The sequence below is a fragment of the Vulpes lagopus genome, chromosome 3 (assembly GCF_018345385.1).
Source record: "Vulpes lagopus strain Blue_001 chromosome 3, ASM1834538v1, whole genome shotgun sequence".
Classification (NCBI taxonomy): Eukaryota; Metazoa; Chordata; class Mammalia; order Carnivora; family Canidae; genus Vulpes; species Vulpes lagopus.
Genome location: NC_054826.1, coordinates 89,337,131 through 89,353,740, shown reverse-complemented (window position 1 = coordinate 89,353,740; position 16,610 = coordinate 89,337,131). Strand labels below are relative to the sequence as shown.

At 54.3% G+C, this 16,610-nt stretch overlaps 1 protein-coding gene across 1 annotated transcript; it reads left to right on the top strand.

Annotated features, from left to right (window-relative positions):
• Nucleotides 1-3,146: 3,146 nt before the first annotated feature.
• Nucleotides 3,147-14,158, top strand: ASL (argininosuccinate lyase). The gene is made up of 17 exons (XM_041750349.1): nt 3,147-3,246; nt 3,649-3,703; nt 7,023-7,217; nt 7,839-7,922; nt 8,182-8,238; nt 8,396-8,493; nt 10,309-10,386; nt 10,470-10,547; nt 11,022-11,074; nt 11,423-11,485; nt 11,647-11,761; nt 11,935-12,019; nt 12,132-12,191; nt 12,413-12,496; nt 13,549-13,629; nt 13,770-13,876; nt 13,971-14,158. Exons 2-17 carry the CDS (start codon nt 3,692-3,694, stop codon nt 14,113-14,115), a joined length of 1,395 nt encoding a protein of 464 aa, XP_041606283.1. The 5' UTR covers nt 3,147-3,246; nt 3,649-3,691; the 3' UTR covers nt 14,116-14,158.
• Nucleotides 14,159-16,610: the final 2,452 nt, after the last annotated feature.

Here is a 16,610-nt window from a genome sequence, read left to right as displayed (position 1 = left end):
ACTGCTGTGATTAGCACAGATCATACAAACAAAGGGGTTTGATATTGAGACATAGCTGGGGGTTTTATATTAATAATAGTAGTAATAAAGTTGATTGCCCCTAGAATAGAGGAAACTCCGGCTAGATTTAAGGAAAAAATTGTTAGGTCTACTGATGCTCCTGCGTGGGCTAGGTTGCCGGCTAGTGGGGGGTATACAGTTCATCCTGTTCCTGCACCTGCTTCTACCATAGGGGATGCTAGCAATAGGAGAAAAGATGGAGGGAGCAGTCAGAAACTTATGTTATTTTTTTCGGGGGAATGCCATGTCTGGGGGGCCAATTATTAGTGGAACTACTCAATTTCCAAATCCTCCAATTATAATGGGCATAACCATAAAGAAAATTATTATGAAAGCATGGGCAGTTACGGTTACATTATAAATCTGGTCGTCTCCTAATAGGGTACCGGGTTGACCTAGTTCGGCTCGAATTAGGAGGCTTAAGTCAGTGCCTACTATACTGGCTCATGCTCCAAACAGTAAATATAAAGTACCAATGTCTTTGTGGTTAGTGGAAAATAATCATCGGTTAATGAACATAGACAGGTAAAATGGCTGATAAAAGCATTAGACTGTAAATCTAAAGATAGGGGTTTAAGTCCTCTTTTTGCCAAGTCCTGTGGTGAACTATTCATATTGAATTGCAAATTCAAAGAAGCAGCCTAGACGCTGCCAGGGCTTCTCCCGCCTTTTTTTTCTACACTGCGGGAGAAGGTAGATTAAAGCCAGTTGGTAGGGTATTTAGCTGTTAACTAAAATTTCGTGGGGTGGAAGCCCACCAATCTAGTAAGGATTTAGCTTAATTAAAGTGTTTGATTTGCATTCAATTGATGTAGGATAGATTCTTGCAGTCCTTAGTGTTGTTAATCAGGGGTTAAGTGGATAACACTTGCTTAGAGCTTTGAAGGCTCTTCGTCTGATTTAACCTAAACTCTTAGTCCAAGACAGATAGTATGGGTGTTAGTGGGAGTAATATAGTAGAGATGATAATTAGTGGGGGTACAAAGGTTATCTTATTATAGATAATATATATATCTACCAATACAGATAAAGTCTATTACTTTATTTTTATATCTGTACTTGTGTCCTTTATTCTTGACTTCCTTTGATCGAGAATATTTTAATATTCCACTTTATCTCATCTATTGGGTTTTTAGATGTACCTTTTTTTGGTGATTGCTCTAAGGATTACAATATGAGTCCTTAATTTATACCAGTTTGCTCTGAATTGAAATTAGTATACCTCTTCGTGTATAACACAATCATCTTACAATAGTATAATTCCATTAGTATCCTCTTCCACTTTGCTATAAAACCAACAACACAGTGTTATTATTTTTAGTTTAGTCATTTGTCTTTATTTTTTAAAGATTTTATTTTTAAGCAATCTCTATACCCAAAGTGGAGCTCGAACCAACAACCTTGAGATTAAGAATAATATGCTCCTCTCTGTGTATGTCTCATGAATAAATAAATAAAATCTTTAAAAAAAAAGAATAATATGCTCTATCAACTGAGCCAGCTAGGTACCCCTAGTCATCTGTCTTTAAGGAAATTAAGAAAAGAGAATAGTCTTCAATATATAGTTGCCTTTTTCTAGTGCTTTTTATTCCTTCTTGTAGACCCAAGCTTTTATCTTACGTCATTTCTCTCAGCATGAAGAACTTCCTTACCTTTTGATATAGTCTGGGTCTTCTGGCTATGATTTTGTGCACCCAGTCATTTAATAAGGCTTGAGAATTTGATCCAATCTCAGCTACCATTTCTTTTGCACTACACGATTCACTAGCAATTGTCTCACCCAGTCCCCAAGGCCCAGCATCTACATCCTGGCAGTCTGAAGGGGAGCTGGGTCTGATGGTCATCTAAGAGGTCCCTGAGAATGACGCACTTGTAAATGCTTTCCACAGTGGCTCAAGAGCCAGTTTTCCTTCTAGTTATGCTTCCATGACAACCTTAGGACCACCTAAACCTTCTATTTGTGGCAGGAGGGGCTAGACTGTTGTATGAACTGAGTGTTGCCTCCTGAAGGCCTGAGATAGTCACCCTTCAGATCCCTTGTCTGACCTCACTATGGACTACAGGTAGCAAAGGGTGGCCTCTGGTGGTTAGAGAGGACCTGTCCATCCTATCCGTCTTCCCTGTGCTGACTGGCCACTGGCAGGCACACTTCTCCGAACGTATCTCAGCCTCCCTGGGGTTTTGCTCAGGGATCTCAGCTTTTTCAGAGAGAACTTTGTTACTGTGCTTCCGTGAGCCTTTACTGGCTAAGACATTTCCTTAAGATCAAGGGTCATGTCCGTTTTAGTGTCTACTGTCAGGGCCTTAACTGCAGACTCTTGATTTGTCTGTTTTGTTTTGTTTTTTTTTTCCATAAGCTTTCATGGTGCCTTCCTTGTCTTCCTCCTCCTGAGTTCCCTCCCCCAACGCTTCAGGAGCCTCCACACAGAACAAACTTGCTATTTGCTGCAAGCGAATCTGGGGTGACAATCTCTCCTCCGTCCTGCGGTACAGCGTGGTCAGCCAGACTGTCTCCTTCTAACTGGCTGCCCGTGGGCACGTCCACTAACTTCTAACTCTTTGAAGCCTCAGCCTCTCCATCTGTAAACAGGACTGTTGTGACGATGAAATAAGGACAATCACCAAGAGCTGCAGCACAGTCTGGCGCCCGGTGAGCCTCTGGGTTAGGTGTGTTCACATCCCGACCCGTCTTCTGCGTCGTGGTCGTAGCCCAGCTCTAAGACATCTTCCCTGACTCCCTTTCCAGCCTCAATTCATGTGCCAGAAGGTTGGCCCTGCGTGTTGCTGGGTCCGCAGGGACGTGGGTTCATGTCTGTGGAGTGCTGCTGGCTCTCACACTCGGCCGCCCGGGAGGGGACGCCGCTTCGGACCTCAGCGCGCAGCCAGCGGGCCAGGCGGGGCCTCCAGCGGGGCGGGGCCTCCAGCGGGGCGGGGCCTCCAGCGGGGCGGGGCCTCCAGCGGGGTGGCTCGGCGGTCGCCGGCCCCGCCCCCCGCCCCGCCCCGCCCCGCCCCGCCCTGCGGCCGCGCGACCCAGAGCCGCCCCCGAGAGGCTCCGCCCACCGCCCTGCCCCTGCCATTGGCGCGCCCGCGGCCGGGAGGCGGGCATCGGGCCGGGCGCAGCGGACGCGCTCTGGGCCAGGAGAGGCCGGCGGGTGGCCGCCCCCAGACGCACGGCGCGGCCGGAGGGTGAGTGCCCGACGGGCGGCCCGGGGGAGTGGGGTGGGGGCCGTGGGGAGCCGGGGGCCGGGGGGGCCGTGGGGAGCCGGGGGGGGCAGGGGGCGCGGGGGGCCGTGGGGAGCCGGGGGTGCCGGGGGTGCCGGGGGGCCGGGGGGGGCCGTGGGGAGCCGGGGGGGCCGGGAGCCGGGGGGGGCCGGGGGCGCGGGGGGCCGGGGGGCCGGGGGGGGCCGGGAGCCGGGGGGCCGGGGGGGGCCGGGGGGAGCCGGGGGGGCCGGGAGCCGGGGGGGCCGGGGGCGCGGGACGCAGACTGTGCAGACCCGAGCGCAGCGCCCGCAGCCGCAGCCGCAGCCGGCAGCGCCCCAGGGACCCCGTCGGGGGCCCGGAAGCTTGTCAGTCCGGCTTGTCTTCCAGACCCGGACTGCCGAGGCTCCTGGACGACGAGGAACCGCCCAGCATGGCATCGGAGGTGAGCGGGACCTCGAGTCCCCAGCCGGGGAGGGGCGCCCTGGGGCCGGCCGGGCCGGGCCTGCACGCGGGATGCCCTGGGCCGGGCCTGCCGCCTGCCGCCTGCCGCCTGCCGCCCTCCTGGTGACTGTCGCCAGCTCCAGACGATGGGTGCCCCCGGTGCAGTCGCCCGAGCCTGGGAGACGCCCGTGCCTGTGGTCACTTCCCGGTGGCCGCCGCGTCACCGGCTGCCCCCCTCCTCCCCTCCCCGGGGCGTGTGTGGCGCTCGTCAGCCCACACGGGGCCGAGGGTGGCCCTGACCTGACTTGACTTGCCCTGATAGTGCTGCTCCTTCGATGGGGCAGAAAGGGAGCTGCCCACCCCCTCAGCTCCCTCACCTCTTCATTCCTTCTTTCCTGGTGCCCTTCCTGTTAGTCTCCCCCACTGCACCCCTTCTGCTGTAGCAGCTGCCCCTGTGTAGCAGAGTCCACATGACTCTGGCTTGTGGAAATAACCAGGAGGCAGGGGACCGTGCCTGTGGCCCCGTGGCCCCAGTGCCTGGTGGCTTCCCGGCTCACCAGCCTCACTTCCCTTGAGCCAGGGCTCTCTTCCTGACCACTCAGTAGCAGGAGTCTTAGGCACAGGTTCCTTTTCTTGGGCCTCAGTTGAATAATCTGGCAAGTGGGGAAAATAAGAGATCTCTGCCCCCTTCTGTAAGGTGCTGGATCATGAGGTCATTGCTTTGAACCCTGTTTGCTTGATGCCAGTGAAGAGAACCTGTGGCCTGGGAAGCAGGAGATCTGGGTTCCAGGCCTTTTTGGTCCTCATTAGCTAGCAAGGCACTCCCTCTCTCTGGATCTCAGTTTGTTCATCTGAGTAAACTGAATAAGAATGCCTGCCCTGCTAGTTTTGGGATCATGGGGTTGGTGGGCTTGAACTTGGGAGGCAAAGAAAGTTGGTTTCTGAAGCAGTCACCAGACCTCCCGAGGTGACAATGCCCAACTCACAGGAGGGTGTAATAGCATACATAGAATGCCTAGCCCAGGGCCAAGCCGTTGTGCTCTGTGGTAGGTGCTCTAACAGTAACAACGTTATTCCCCTTGTGCATTCTAAATTGGCTATTGCTCATTCATCCCCAACCAAACCAGTGCTCCTGCCCCCTTGCCCCAAAGGAATCATTCTGGCCCAGGTGTGCCCAGGAGTGCCCTGTGGCCCCAGATTGGGTCTCCCCTTCTACTCAGAGCCCAGATGGTGACATCTCATTCTGATATCCTTCTGGGTTCGGTTTTTTTTTTTTTTTTTTAAGATTTTATTTATTTATTTATTTGAGAGAAAGAGAGAGATTGGGAGCTTACATGCGGGTGGTGGGGGGTGGGTCAGGGGGCAAGGAAGGGGAGAGAAGATCTCAAGCAGACTCCCTATGCCCCAACACAAAGTAGGCTGCCTTTATGAGATCAGAGCATCTGGTGACTTCTGCTGGCCCCAGGCCGTCCTGTGGGTTGGTGCTAATTGGTTTGGCTAAGGCCCCAACTTGTTAAGTAGTTGTTATTACTAACAACCCAGGCAGGGAGTCCAGGGACCTGCTGGAGGAGGCAGTGCCAGGTTCCTGGCTGAGGGGCGGGCTGGCTCCCTATCCTGACTGGCTGGCCCTGGTCCTCTGGCCCCTAGTAGTCAGGAAAGGGACCCACGTGTTGCTTTGCAGGAGAGCTAGGCTTGGCACACATGTAAAGGGCCAATGGACCTAGCTCAGAAGGTTAAGGTTCTGCAGGGCAGAGTCCTCAGGCAGCCAAGGGAGCTGAGCAGCGGGGGGTCAGTTCACAGCCTGGGGCCTGAGCACAGTGGAGCCCCCCACCCCCACCCCCGGTGCTGTACACAGCCCTGGCGCCTCCCTTGCCTCCCTTGCTAAGAGAACTTAGCGAGTACCGGCACGGTACTATGCATGCACTTAGAAATTGTGCATAACTAGGGGATCCCTGGGTGGCGCAGCGGTTTGGCGCCTGCCTTTGGCCCACGGCGCGATCCTGGAGACCCAGGATCGAATCCCACATCAGGCTCCCGGTGCATGGAGCCTGCTTCTCCCTCCGCCTGTGTCTCTGCCTCTCTCTCTCTCTGTGACTATCATAAATAAATTTTAAAAAAAATTAGAAATTGTGCATAACTGAATGCTCACAACAGCTGTATCGGGTAGGTGCTACTACCGTCCTTACTTTATAGAGAGGTAGCCCTGAAGCTTATAGGCGTTATATGACATGACTGCAGTCAGGTGGCTAGGAGAGGTCTGGGACATTGCAGGGTGACGGACAAACACATATGTCCCCAGCAGTCATTATAAACTCCCCCTCCACAGGAAAGTTGGCAGCAAAGTAAAGTGCACACCTTCACCCAGGGAACACTCTCCTGATCCTTGGCATTCTGGGAGGGAGGACAGCTCCCCATGGGTTCTGTGCCCCTCCCCCAGCTTTTGCCCGCCAGTCCTGGCCTATGCACTCTTTCCAAACAGAGGTGTCTCTGTCCCACCCCCTGCCCTTGGCTCCCAGGGGCAGAGGGTCAGCTAGTGACCTTCTAGAAGGCCACTGATAACAAATGTGGCAGAGGCACTCTCTTTTGGGGAGGTGGGGGTTGGGATCTCAGACCCCACCCCAAGCTGTGGGAGAGAAATGCCAGTCACTTGAGCCTGCTGGGTTCTCTCCATTGCTTCCTTGCCTTTCCTGCTGCAAAAGTTCAGTGCAACAGTGCGTGCAGAGAGACCCTGTTGGAGCATGGGGTTTGGAGTGTGGCTTCTGCGTCAGACAGCTGGGCTGTCACCCTGGCTCTCCCAGCCCCAGCTAGGGCTCTGGGCCTGGGTTTTCCCTCTCTGCAGTGGGGTGGAATTGATATGTCTGTGGGTACATGCAAGCAATTAAAATCATGCCTGGCACAGAGTAAAAATGCAATACACGGTAGCCAGGATTATTATCATCATGGTTGGAATATCAGCTGGATTCAAAGTCTGGATTCCAGAGTGGCTTCTCCCCTCAGTCAGTGGCAGGAAAGGTCCCAGTAATCCTGCCGAAGTCTCAGAGGAGCCTTGTACCCCGCTGTCATGTCCTTAGAGAAGAGTCATGTGGTGGGAGAGAATTCTACCTTCTGTGTCCAGCCACATTCCTACACGGACTCCCCAAGTGACTTCGGGCCAGTTCCTGATCCTCTCTGAGCCTCAGTTTCCCTATCTGTGCAGTGGGAATAATCCTGCCTGCTGGTTCCCACCACCATCAGACTTAATAACTGTCCTGTGGGCCCTGTGTGAGGGCACTGTTCTCGAGGGTGGGAAGGATATTAATTGCTGCTGCTCTCCTGGCCAGAGTGGGAAGCTGTGGGGAGGCCGGTTTGTGGGCGCAGTGGACCCCATCATGGAGAAGTTCAACTCGTCCATCGCCTATGACCGGGCCCTGTGGGAGGTGGACGTGCAGGGCAGCAAGGCCTACAGCCGCGGCCTGCAGAAGGCGGGGCTCCTCACCAGGGAGGAGATGGACCAGATACTCCATGCACTGGACAAGGTACTCTCTGCACCCGAAGCCACCGGAGCCCGGTCCCAGGCTCCTACCGAGTCCTGAGTGCAGGTTGCAGGACATCCAAACATGTCATTTTACCTTGTGATTATATGTCTATCGAGGTGTTCTTTATTTATTTAATTTTTTAAAGGATATATTTATTTATCTCAGAGAGAAAGCGGGGAGGGGAAAGGCAGAGGGCGAGGAAGATAGAGAGAGAATCTCCAGCAGACTTTCCACAGAGCGAAGCTCAATCCCTTGGAGCTCAGTCCCTCGACCCCAAAATCATGGCCTGAGCTGAAATCATAAGTCAGCTGCTTAACCTACTAAGCCACCCAGGTGCCCCTATCAAGGTGCCCTTTAAACCCTGTGCCTTGCTTTGTCTCTCTGCATCTTTAGTGCCTCTGTGGCCCATGGCTCATGGACAAAGGGGAGCTGGGCCTGAAATGCTCCCTTGGGGTGGGGGCTACAGCCCCCTGGGGAGCACTCACCCTTCGTGGACACCCCCAGGACTCTGCTCCTTTACAAAGACACTCAGTGATCAGAGTGGGGTGGGACCAAGCTTGGGGCCCTGTGGCTGTGGCTGGCTGACCCCCTATCTCCTGGAGTTGTTGCCATCTGCTACAGGTGGCTGAGGAGTGGGCTCAGGGCACCTTCAAAGTAAACCCCAGTGATGAAGATATTCACACGGCCAACGAGCGGCGCCTGAAGGTATGGCCCCTTCCTGTCTGCCTGGCCTCCCCTCTCTACCTTGACCTTGGCCCCTCAGAACCTCAGCGCCATCACTCTGTTCCCTTCATCACTGGTAGAGTACAGGCCAGACCTCAGAACAGGTGGCCTCGGCAGAGATGGCAGGGTCCAGGAGGAGGGAGGGAAGGAAGGAGACAGGGCTGGGGGGAACCAGGGCCTGGGTGACCCCATTGGGCTACGAGCAGGTGGACCCTGACCCCACACCTCCCTCCACCCCCAGGAGCTCATTGGCGAAACAGCAGGGAAGCTGCACACTGGCCGGAGTCGGAATGACCAGGTTATGCCAGCTGCTACGCCCCCTACCGCCCCCACCCTGCCCTGTGCATTCTCAACCTTGGGGAGCCCAGGGGGCAAGCGTAGGGCTTGGCCACGGTCCTGGCTCCCTGGCGAAGCAACACCTCTGTCTCCCTGAGTGCCACCCCTCCTCCCCACAGGTGGTCACAGACCTCAGGCTCTGGATGCGACAGGACTGCTCTAGACTTTCCGCACTCCTCTGGGAGCTCATCAGAACCATGGTGGACCGGGCAGAGGCGTGAGTCTCCCATGGACACTCAGGTGGCAGAGAGGGTGGGAGGGCAGCCGGGGTCTCCTCTCCCCTAGGACGGGTGGCCTGAATGCTAGATCTAGGTGGCAGGGGGAAGAGGGTTGAGGACCCAGGCCCTGGGGCTCAGAGGCGTCCTGGAACTCCTGGACCAAGTGGGGCAAAGCAGCGGGGAATGCGGGTATTTCCTGCCGTGTTTCCTACTTGCATGCCAGCTGAGCTCAGTAGGCAGGGTGAGCTCACTCTCTGAGGCTTCGTAAAGAGGAGGCTAAGGTGCCAGGCAGATGCCCTGCAGCCTGAGGACAGGGCTGGCTGTGTCCGGGGTGGCCGGGGTCACTTTTCAGCCACCCTGTGTCCTGTGTCCCCTGTTCCACCTCCCACCCCCACCCAGCGAGGCTGGCATAGGACAGCCAAAGCTGCCTCCCACTGGCCTCATCCAGAGTTTTAGCTTCTGTGACCTCACGTCTTTGGGGTTGGCTTTGCTCCTTGCACACCTGGCCACTTTGCTGCTGAGAAGTCCGTGTCTGGTGACACAGATAGGTTGACCCTTCCTCTTCCTGAGCTTCCTGTGATGTCTTTTTCATGGACCTTACCCTCCTGGGGGAAAACTAGGGCCTAAGAACCATCTGCCGGGGGGTGCTAGGAGAAGTAGGGACTACAAGGTTTCTTCTTTGGGGGTATGAAAATGTTGAAAATCAATGTGATGATGGATACACACTAAAGTGTACAATTTAAATGGGTGAACTGTGGGTGAATTATATTTTAGTAAAGCTGTTTATCGAAAAAAGCAAGCCAAAACCACCACCCACAGCACCCCTGCCTACTTGGAAGTGCCCCCTGCACTTCCAGAGTCCCTGGGAGCTTCTTAGATGCTCACAAGTGTGATCCCCTGCTGGGTGGGACCCACTCTGTGTCTCTCTTTTGCTCACACCACTGCTCAGAGCAGAGGACTTCATCACATTTGGTCCTATAGCCCAAATCCTACTCCGGGGAAACTCCTTGGCACCAGCCCTATCCCTGGATTACACCGGCCCCATCCCCGATCACACCAGCCCTGACCCTGGAACACACCGGCCCTGTCCTGGATCACACCGGCCCCGGCCCTGGATCAGACCAGCCCTCTTCCTGGATCACACCGGCCCTATCCCTGGATCACACTGGCCCAATCCCTGATCACCCTGGCCCTGACCCTCGAACACACCAGCCCTGTCCCTGGCTCACACCAGCACTCTTCCCGGATCACACCGCCTTGACCCTGGATCACACTGGCCCTCTTCCTGGATCACACTGGCCCTGACCCTGGATCACAGTGGCCCAATCTCTGGAACACACCGGCCCAATCCCTGGATCACACCACTCCAGTCCCTGGATCACACCGGCCCTATTACTGGATCGCACCAGCCCAGTCCCTGGATCACATCAGCACTCTTCCTGGATCACACTGGCACTGGCCCTGGCCCTGGATCACACCAGCCCTATTAGCGGATCACACCAGCCCAGTCCCTGGATCACACCACCACTCTTCCCAGATCACACCAGCCCTCTTCCTGTATCACACCGGCCCTGACCCTGGATCACACCGGCCCTGTCCCTGGATCACACCGACCCACTTCTGGTCTTTTCCTTATGATATGTTTGTCCCTAGGAGCTCACTTGGTTTGTGCTGCACACAGACCCTTGGAAGGCTGGCCCTGCTTTTTCCTGTTGGGACCCAGGCCCATTCTGGGTGACATTCTGGGTGACACAGTCAGACCTACCTGGACTTCCTAAGCCCCTCAGGCCCCTGCCCCTCTTCTTCCCCCACAGGGAACATGACGTCCTCTTTCCAGGGTATACACACCTGCAAAGGGCTCAGCCCATTCGCTGGAGCCACTGGATTCTGAGGTGAGTGGGTGGGCCATAGTACAGGGGCACCCTGACTCTGTTCATGCCTCAGGAGGCCCTGACCTCTTGCCCCTGGCTCTCAGCCATGCTGTGGCACTGACCAGAGACTCTGAGAGACTGCTAGAGGTACAGAAGCGGATCAATGTCCTACCCCTGGGGAGGTGAGTGAGCACAGTGCCTCTCTGCTCTGAGGGCCTAGTTGGGGGTGGGGGTTGCTGCTATATGGTGAGCATGGTCCTTGGGGATCAACAGAAGTAGAGGAGGTAGGAAGGACCTGAGGAGGACAAAGGACAGATAGTAGCCTCTGTGTCTGGGGTGCTTCCTATGTGGAAGGGAGGGAAGCCTGCATGGACCCTCGGCTCTCCTAAAATGGGGATAGCCAAGCTAGCAGGTATGTCAGAGAAGGGCCAGAGCTTTCCAGAGAGATTCCAGAGAACCAGCCAGTTGCCCACAGCTTGCCATTTCTGCTCCATGGTGACAAATGTTCCATCAGCACAGCCGACTGGGCAGCAGCCCTGACAGTCTGGGCTTGGCTTTGGGTGTGCGTGTGTGTGTGTGTGTGTGTGTGTGTGTGTGTGTGTGCCAAGGCCTGTCGGCCAGGAGCCCTAATCACCTGGAATCCCCCAATCCTGCAGTGGGGCCATTGCAGGCAACCCTTTGGGTGTGGACCGGGAGCTACTCCAAGCAGGTGAGGAGCCCTGCCCCTCGTCCCCACAGAGATTCCCTTTAGCACCTGCCAGGTGCCATAGACTCACCCTCAGAGGGGGCAGGGGTGTGGTTGAAACCCTCGTTTGTTGCCTATGGACACTGAGGCTAGAGAGACAAGAGAAGGTTTGTGGCAGGGGTGCATGGCACTGGGGAGGCTTAGGGCTCCCATTTCTTTCTGGGACCTGTACTAGAGACCCTCTGGCCCCCTCCCTGCTCCTCCATAAGAGGGACTCCAGGAGAAGGTGGCAAGGCTACCTGTTCTGGGGGAGAGGAAGCCCCTCCTTGCCCTCCAGCCCAGCCCTGCTGCCTTCCCCATTTACCCCTCCAGAACTGAACTTTGGGGCCATCACTCTCAACAGCATGGATGCCACCAGTGAGCGAGACTTTGTGGGTGAGTCCTAGGAACCAGCACGCTTGTCCCCTGCACTGTGCTCTAATCTGTCCTCCTGCCCTGGCTCCTCTCAGCCTCCTCCCACCTGGGGCTTCTCCAGACTAAGCGAGGACCAAGAGAAGCCTGGTGACCAGAAGGCCCACTCTTTGTTGTCCCACCAGCTGAGTTCCTGTTCTGGGCTTCGCTGTGCATGACCCACCTCAGCAGGATGGCCGAGGATCTTATCCTCTATGGCACCAAGGAATTCAGCTTTGTGCAGCTCTCAGATGCCTACAGGTAAGGCTGAGCCCTGCCCTACGCTAGCTCTGTGCCCACCAGCAAGGTTTCCTTCCTCCCCACACCACCCCTGGGCTGACCTGGACTGCCTGCTGCTAGATTCCATCTGCTCCCAGTCAGCAGACCAGCCAAGGGGCAGGGGAGCTCTTTCAGCCCAGGATCTCTGTCCCCAGCACCGGAAGCAGCCTGATGCCCCAGAAGAAAAACCCAGACAGCCTGGAGCTGATACGGAGCAAGGCAGGGCGAGTGTTTGGACGGGTGAGCAGGGCATGGAGTGGGGGCAAGGCCTCTGGGCTGACCTGGAGGGTCCTAAGGAAACTTCGAAAATGGGCTCTGAGGCCCAGCCTCCTTGTTCTCGCTCTTTCTTCAGTGTGCTGGGCTCCTGATGACGCTCAAGGGACTTCCAAGCACTTACAACAAGGACTTGCAGGTGTGAGGCTGGGGCTGCAGGGGCCCCCTGCACATATCCTGCGTTCCATTTCTCGGGGCCCTGGCGCATCCAGGCAGGGGCCCCACAGAATGGCCCCTTCTCGTCCTATCACCCAGCCCTCGGGTTATACGAAAGGCTGGGTGTCCCCAGTGGAGGGCAGTGGGATGCCTTGGTGGGGGACAAGACTGCTGGGGTCTCACCCCCTACCACATGCCCTCCAGGAGGACAAGGAGGCTGTATTTGAAGTGTCAGACACCATGAGCTCCGTCCTCCAAGTGGCCACTGGTGTCATCTCCACACTGCAGGCAAGCCTCCTCCTTCCTCCCCTAGGCCCCTGTACCCTGGGAGGGGTGTGCCAGGAGGTGATCATGGGAGGAGGAGGGTGGGTGCATCCAGAAGATCTGGGGCAGGGGAGGTGGGTATGTGTTTGCTCCTGCCCCTGGGACAAACAGTGTTAGCTATAGTAGAATGGACATGGGTGAGCCTGTAGGGGTCCCATCAGCTGGCCTGACCAGATTTCTTTCTTCATCATTTATTACGGGAAATTTCAGTTCACAGAGTTGAGAGAATGCATAACTAATACCCATCTTCCCACAGTAATCAGCTCATGGCCTTTCTTGCTGTGGCGGTCTTTACCCACCACCTGCCATCACTGCCACTCCCAGCTCATTATTTTATTTTTTTTAAAGACTTATTTTTTTTAATAAGTCTTTTTTTAAAATTTTATTTATTTATGATAGTCACAGAGAGAGAGAGAGAGAGAGAGAGAGAGGCAGAGACATAGGCAGAGGGAGAAGCAGGCTCCATGCACTGGGAGCCCAACGTGGGACCCGATTCCGGGTCTCCAGGATCGTGCCCTGGGCCAAAGGCAGGCACCAAACCGCTGCGCCACCCAGGGGTCCCCCAGCTCATTATTTTAAAGCAAATTGCCATCTTGTCATTTCATTCCTAAACAGTTCAGGATGTGTCTCTAAAGCAGTGTTTCTTGAACTGTGGTCTTGGGACCAGCATCATCATCAGTACCTGAGAACTGGGCAGGAATACAATCCTAGGCCCCACTGCAGACCTGGATTCGAGACTTGGGGTGGGGCCCAGTTTGAAATAAATCCTCCCAGGCGTTCTGATGCACGCCAAACCTAAAGACTCTGAAAAAAAGTGCTGGCAACCCCAGGAGCGCAGCTAAACATCATCAATAATGATGACAAAATGGCTCAAGCTGAGAGAGCAGATAGGCTGGGGCAGGGTGCATCTGCCCAAGGCCAGGGACATCCTGGCTAAGGGCCGGGGTGGGGTTGGCCAGCAGCCTTGCCACCCAGGGTCCCTAGCACTCAGCACTCCCCTCACCGGCATCCCCCAGATTCACCGTGAGAACATGGCACGGGCTCTTAGTCCTGACATGCTGGCCACTGACCTTGCTTACTACCTGGTCCGCAAAGGGGTAAGACTGGGGTGGCTGGGCTGGAGGGGGAGGTGATGGATGTGTGCCCCAAGCCGAGGGTGGGGGCTCTGAGGGTGGGCACGGGCCCAACAGGGATCCGAGGGAGCCCAGTCCGTGCAGCGCTCACTCGGCTGCCCCAGATGCCGTTCCGCCAGGCCCATGAGGCCTCCGGGAGAGCTGTGTTCCTGGCCGAGACCAAGGGGGTGGCCCTCAACCAGCTGTCGCTGAAGGAGCTACAGACCATCAGGTGCGGCTCCTCCCCTCCCTCTGCTGCCTCCGGGGAGGTGAGCCTGCCCCCGTGGCCCCCTGGGCCCTGGCCCACCTCCCCCTCTCTCCTCCAGCCCCCTGTTCTCTGGCGATGTGAGCCGCGTTTGGGATTACGGCCACAGTGTGGAGCAGTACACCGCCCTGGGGGGCACAGCGCGCTCCAGCGTCGACTGGCAGATCGGCCAGGTGCGAGCACTGCTGCGGGCCCAGCAGGCCTAGAGCCCTCCCCACCCCGCTCCTCAATAAAGCTGGCTCAAGAGGAGGCTGCTGCGTTTTTCCTGCCTGGCCTGGCTCCCTCAGCAGTGGGCTTTCAGGAACCATCAAGAAGTGGAGAACATGGACAAGGATGGCAGGAGGAGATGGGGAAGGAGGAGAGGGGATTGGGGCCTCTGTCCTGCTCAGGCCCCACACCCTTACCTGCAGGGCAGTTGGGTAACCTCCTGCCTGGAGCGTCCTGGGAGGACTGGCCTCCTGGGAGCCTTGATGGCACCTGATGGGCTTGGTTAACTGAGGCCTGGGTCATTATCCTTTCTCCCCGTGTCCTCTAGGCTCCCCTGCTCATTCTCCCCTTGCTTAACCCACCCTTCCCCGAACAATCAGGCACCATCACAGCGTGTCCTGTGACGGGGGGACTGGTGTACTTAGTGGTAGAGCCAGTCATCCAGCTGGCATGTGATGCTGGGCACTCGGTGGGCTTCGTACACATGTGTTTAGGGACAGGATAACACGTAGAGGCATGTCAATGTATTTTTTAAAAGATTTTATTTATTTATTCATGAGAGACAGAGAGAGAGAGAGAGAGAGGCAGAGACACAGGCAGGGGGAAGAGCAGGTTCCATGCAGGGAGCCCGACATGGGACTTGATCCCGGGACTCCAGGATGACACCCTGGGCCGAAGGCGGCGCTAAACCGCTGGGCCACCCAGGCTGCCCAAGATTTTATTTATCTTAGAGAAAGTGTGTGAGCGGTGGTGGGGGTTGTCAGGGGGCACTAGGAGCAGAGGGAGAGAGATAAGCAGACTGTGCACAGAGGCAGATGCAGGGCTCCCTCCCATGATCCTGAGATCACGACCAGAGCCGAAATTAAGAGTCAGATACTTAACCCACCAAGCCACCCAGGTGCCCCAAGGCATTTCAATTTAAAAAGAAAGAAAAGTTAAGGGAAAAGGGAATCACTGGTTCTGAGCAATTTTTCCTTGTAGAATTCAGCGAGTTAAAGTTGGCTTGGTTCTCTGACTCCATCAAATTTCATCAGGATTTTATCAATTTTTCTCAGCTGAAATCAATAAAAAATGATGAAGAAAGTAAGGCAGGTGGCTGAAGCCCTATGCCATATAATCTGAGACCTTTTCCAGCTTACCTTTAATTGGCATTTGGGGGTTATATTTGCTCAACCATTCAGTAATGGAGTCATTCATTCTACATTTTTCCAAAAATAGGTCATTTTTCAAACGTCTTGCTGAAATCCAGATAGCCTTTGTTAGAGTATTCCCTCACCCAATCTTTTTAGGCCTGGATAAAGGATGTTATCAAAAGTTCTGATCAAAAATCACTTTATCAAAAAGGAACATGAGGTTAGTTTTATAGGATTTGTATTTAGGTAAAACTGTATTGGGTTCCTGTGTCAATTCTTTCCTTTTTTTTCTTTTTAGAGATTTCATTTGTTTATTTTAGAGAGATGAGAGAATGTACAAGTGTGGGGAGGGGCAGAGGGAGAGACAATCCCAAGCAGATTGCACTGAGTGTGGAGCCTAACACATGGCTTGATCCCACTACCCTGAGATCATGACCTAAGCAGAAACCACGAGTCAGATGCTTAACCAAATTAACCAATCAAGTGCCCCATCAGTTTTTTTTCTAAGTGCTCATTATCTACTCATTTTACTCATTCCTTACTTTATTTTTTAAAATAATAGCTTTATTGAGATATAATTCACATGCCACAAGACACACCTTTTTAAAAAAAATTATCTATTTTAGAGAGAAAAAGAACTTATGTGCACACATAGGGGGCAGGCAGAGAGAGAATTTTCAAGCAGATTCCATGCTGAGCACAGAGCTCTATGTGGGGCTCCATCTCACAACCCATGAGCTCATAACCTCAGCTGAAACCAAGAATTGGATGTTTGAGCCACCTAGGAGCCCCAAGACACACCTTTTTAAGGATTCAATTTATTTATTTTTATTTTTATTTTATTGGAGTTCAATTTGCCAACATATAGCATAACACCCAGTGCTCATCCCGCCAAGTGCCCCCCTCAGTGCCCATCACCCAGTCCCCCCGGACCCCCGCCCACTTCCCCTTCCACTACCCCTTGTTCATTTCCTAGAGTTAGGTGTCTCTCATGTTTTGTCACCCTCACTGATATCTTCACTCATTTTTTCTCCTTTCCCTTTATTCCCTTTCTCTAATTTTTATATCCTCCAAATGAATGAGACCATATAATGCTTGTCCTTTTACAATTGACTTACTTCACTCAGCATAATACCCTCCAGGTCCCTCCACATCGAAGCAAATGGTATTTGTTGTTTCTAATGGCTGAGGAATATTCCATTGTATACATAAACCACATCTTCTTTATCCATTCATCTTTCGATGGACAAGGGTTCAGTTTAGAGGCTTCTGGTGTGTGTTCACAGAACTGTGTGATCATCACTACAATCAATTTTAGAACATTTCATCACCCCAAAAGAGAAGCCCACAAGAAACTTAAG

What these genes read in the sequence shown, in the direction of transcription:
- ASL (XM_041750349.1), top strand. An exon ending in CAGGGCGAGTGTTTGGACGG is followed by an intron (nt 12,020 to 12,131) that starts GTGAGCAGGGCA and finishes CTCTTTCTTCAG; the next exon opens with TGTGCTGGGCTCCTGATGAC. An exon ending in ACTACCTGGTCCGCAAAGGG is followed by an intron (nt 13,630 to 13,769) that starts GTAAGACTGGGG and finishes CGGCTGCCCCAG; the next exon opens with ATGCCGTTCCGCCAGGCCCA.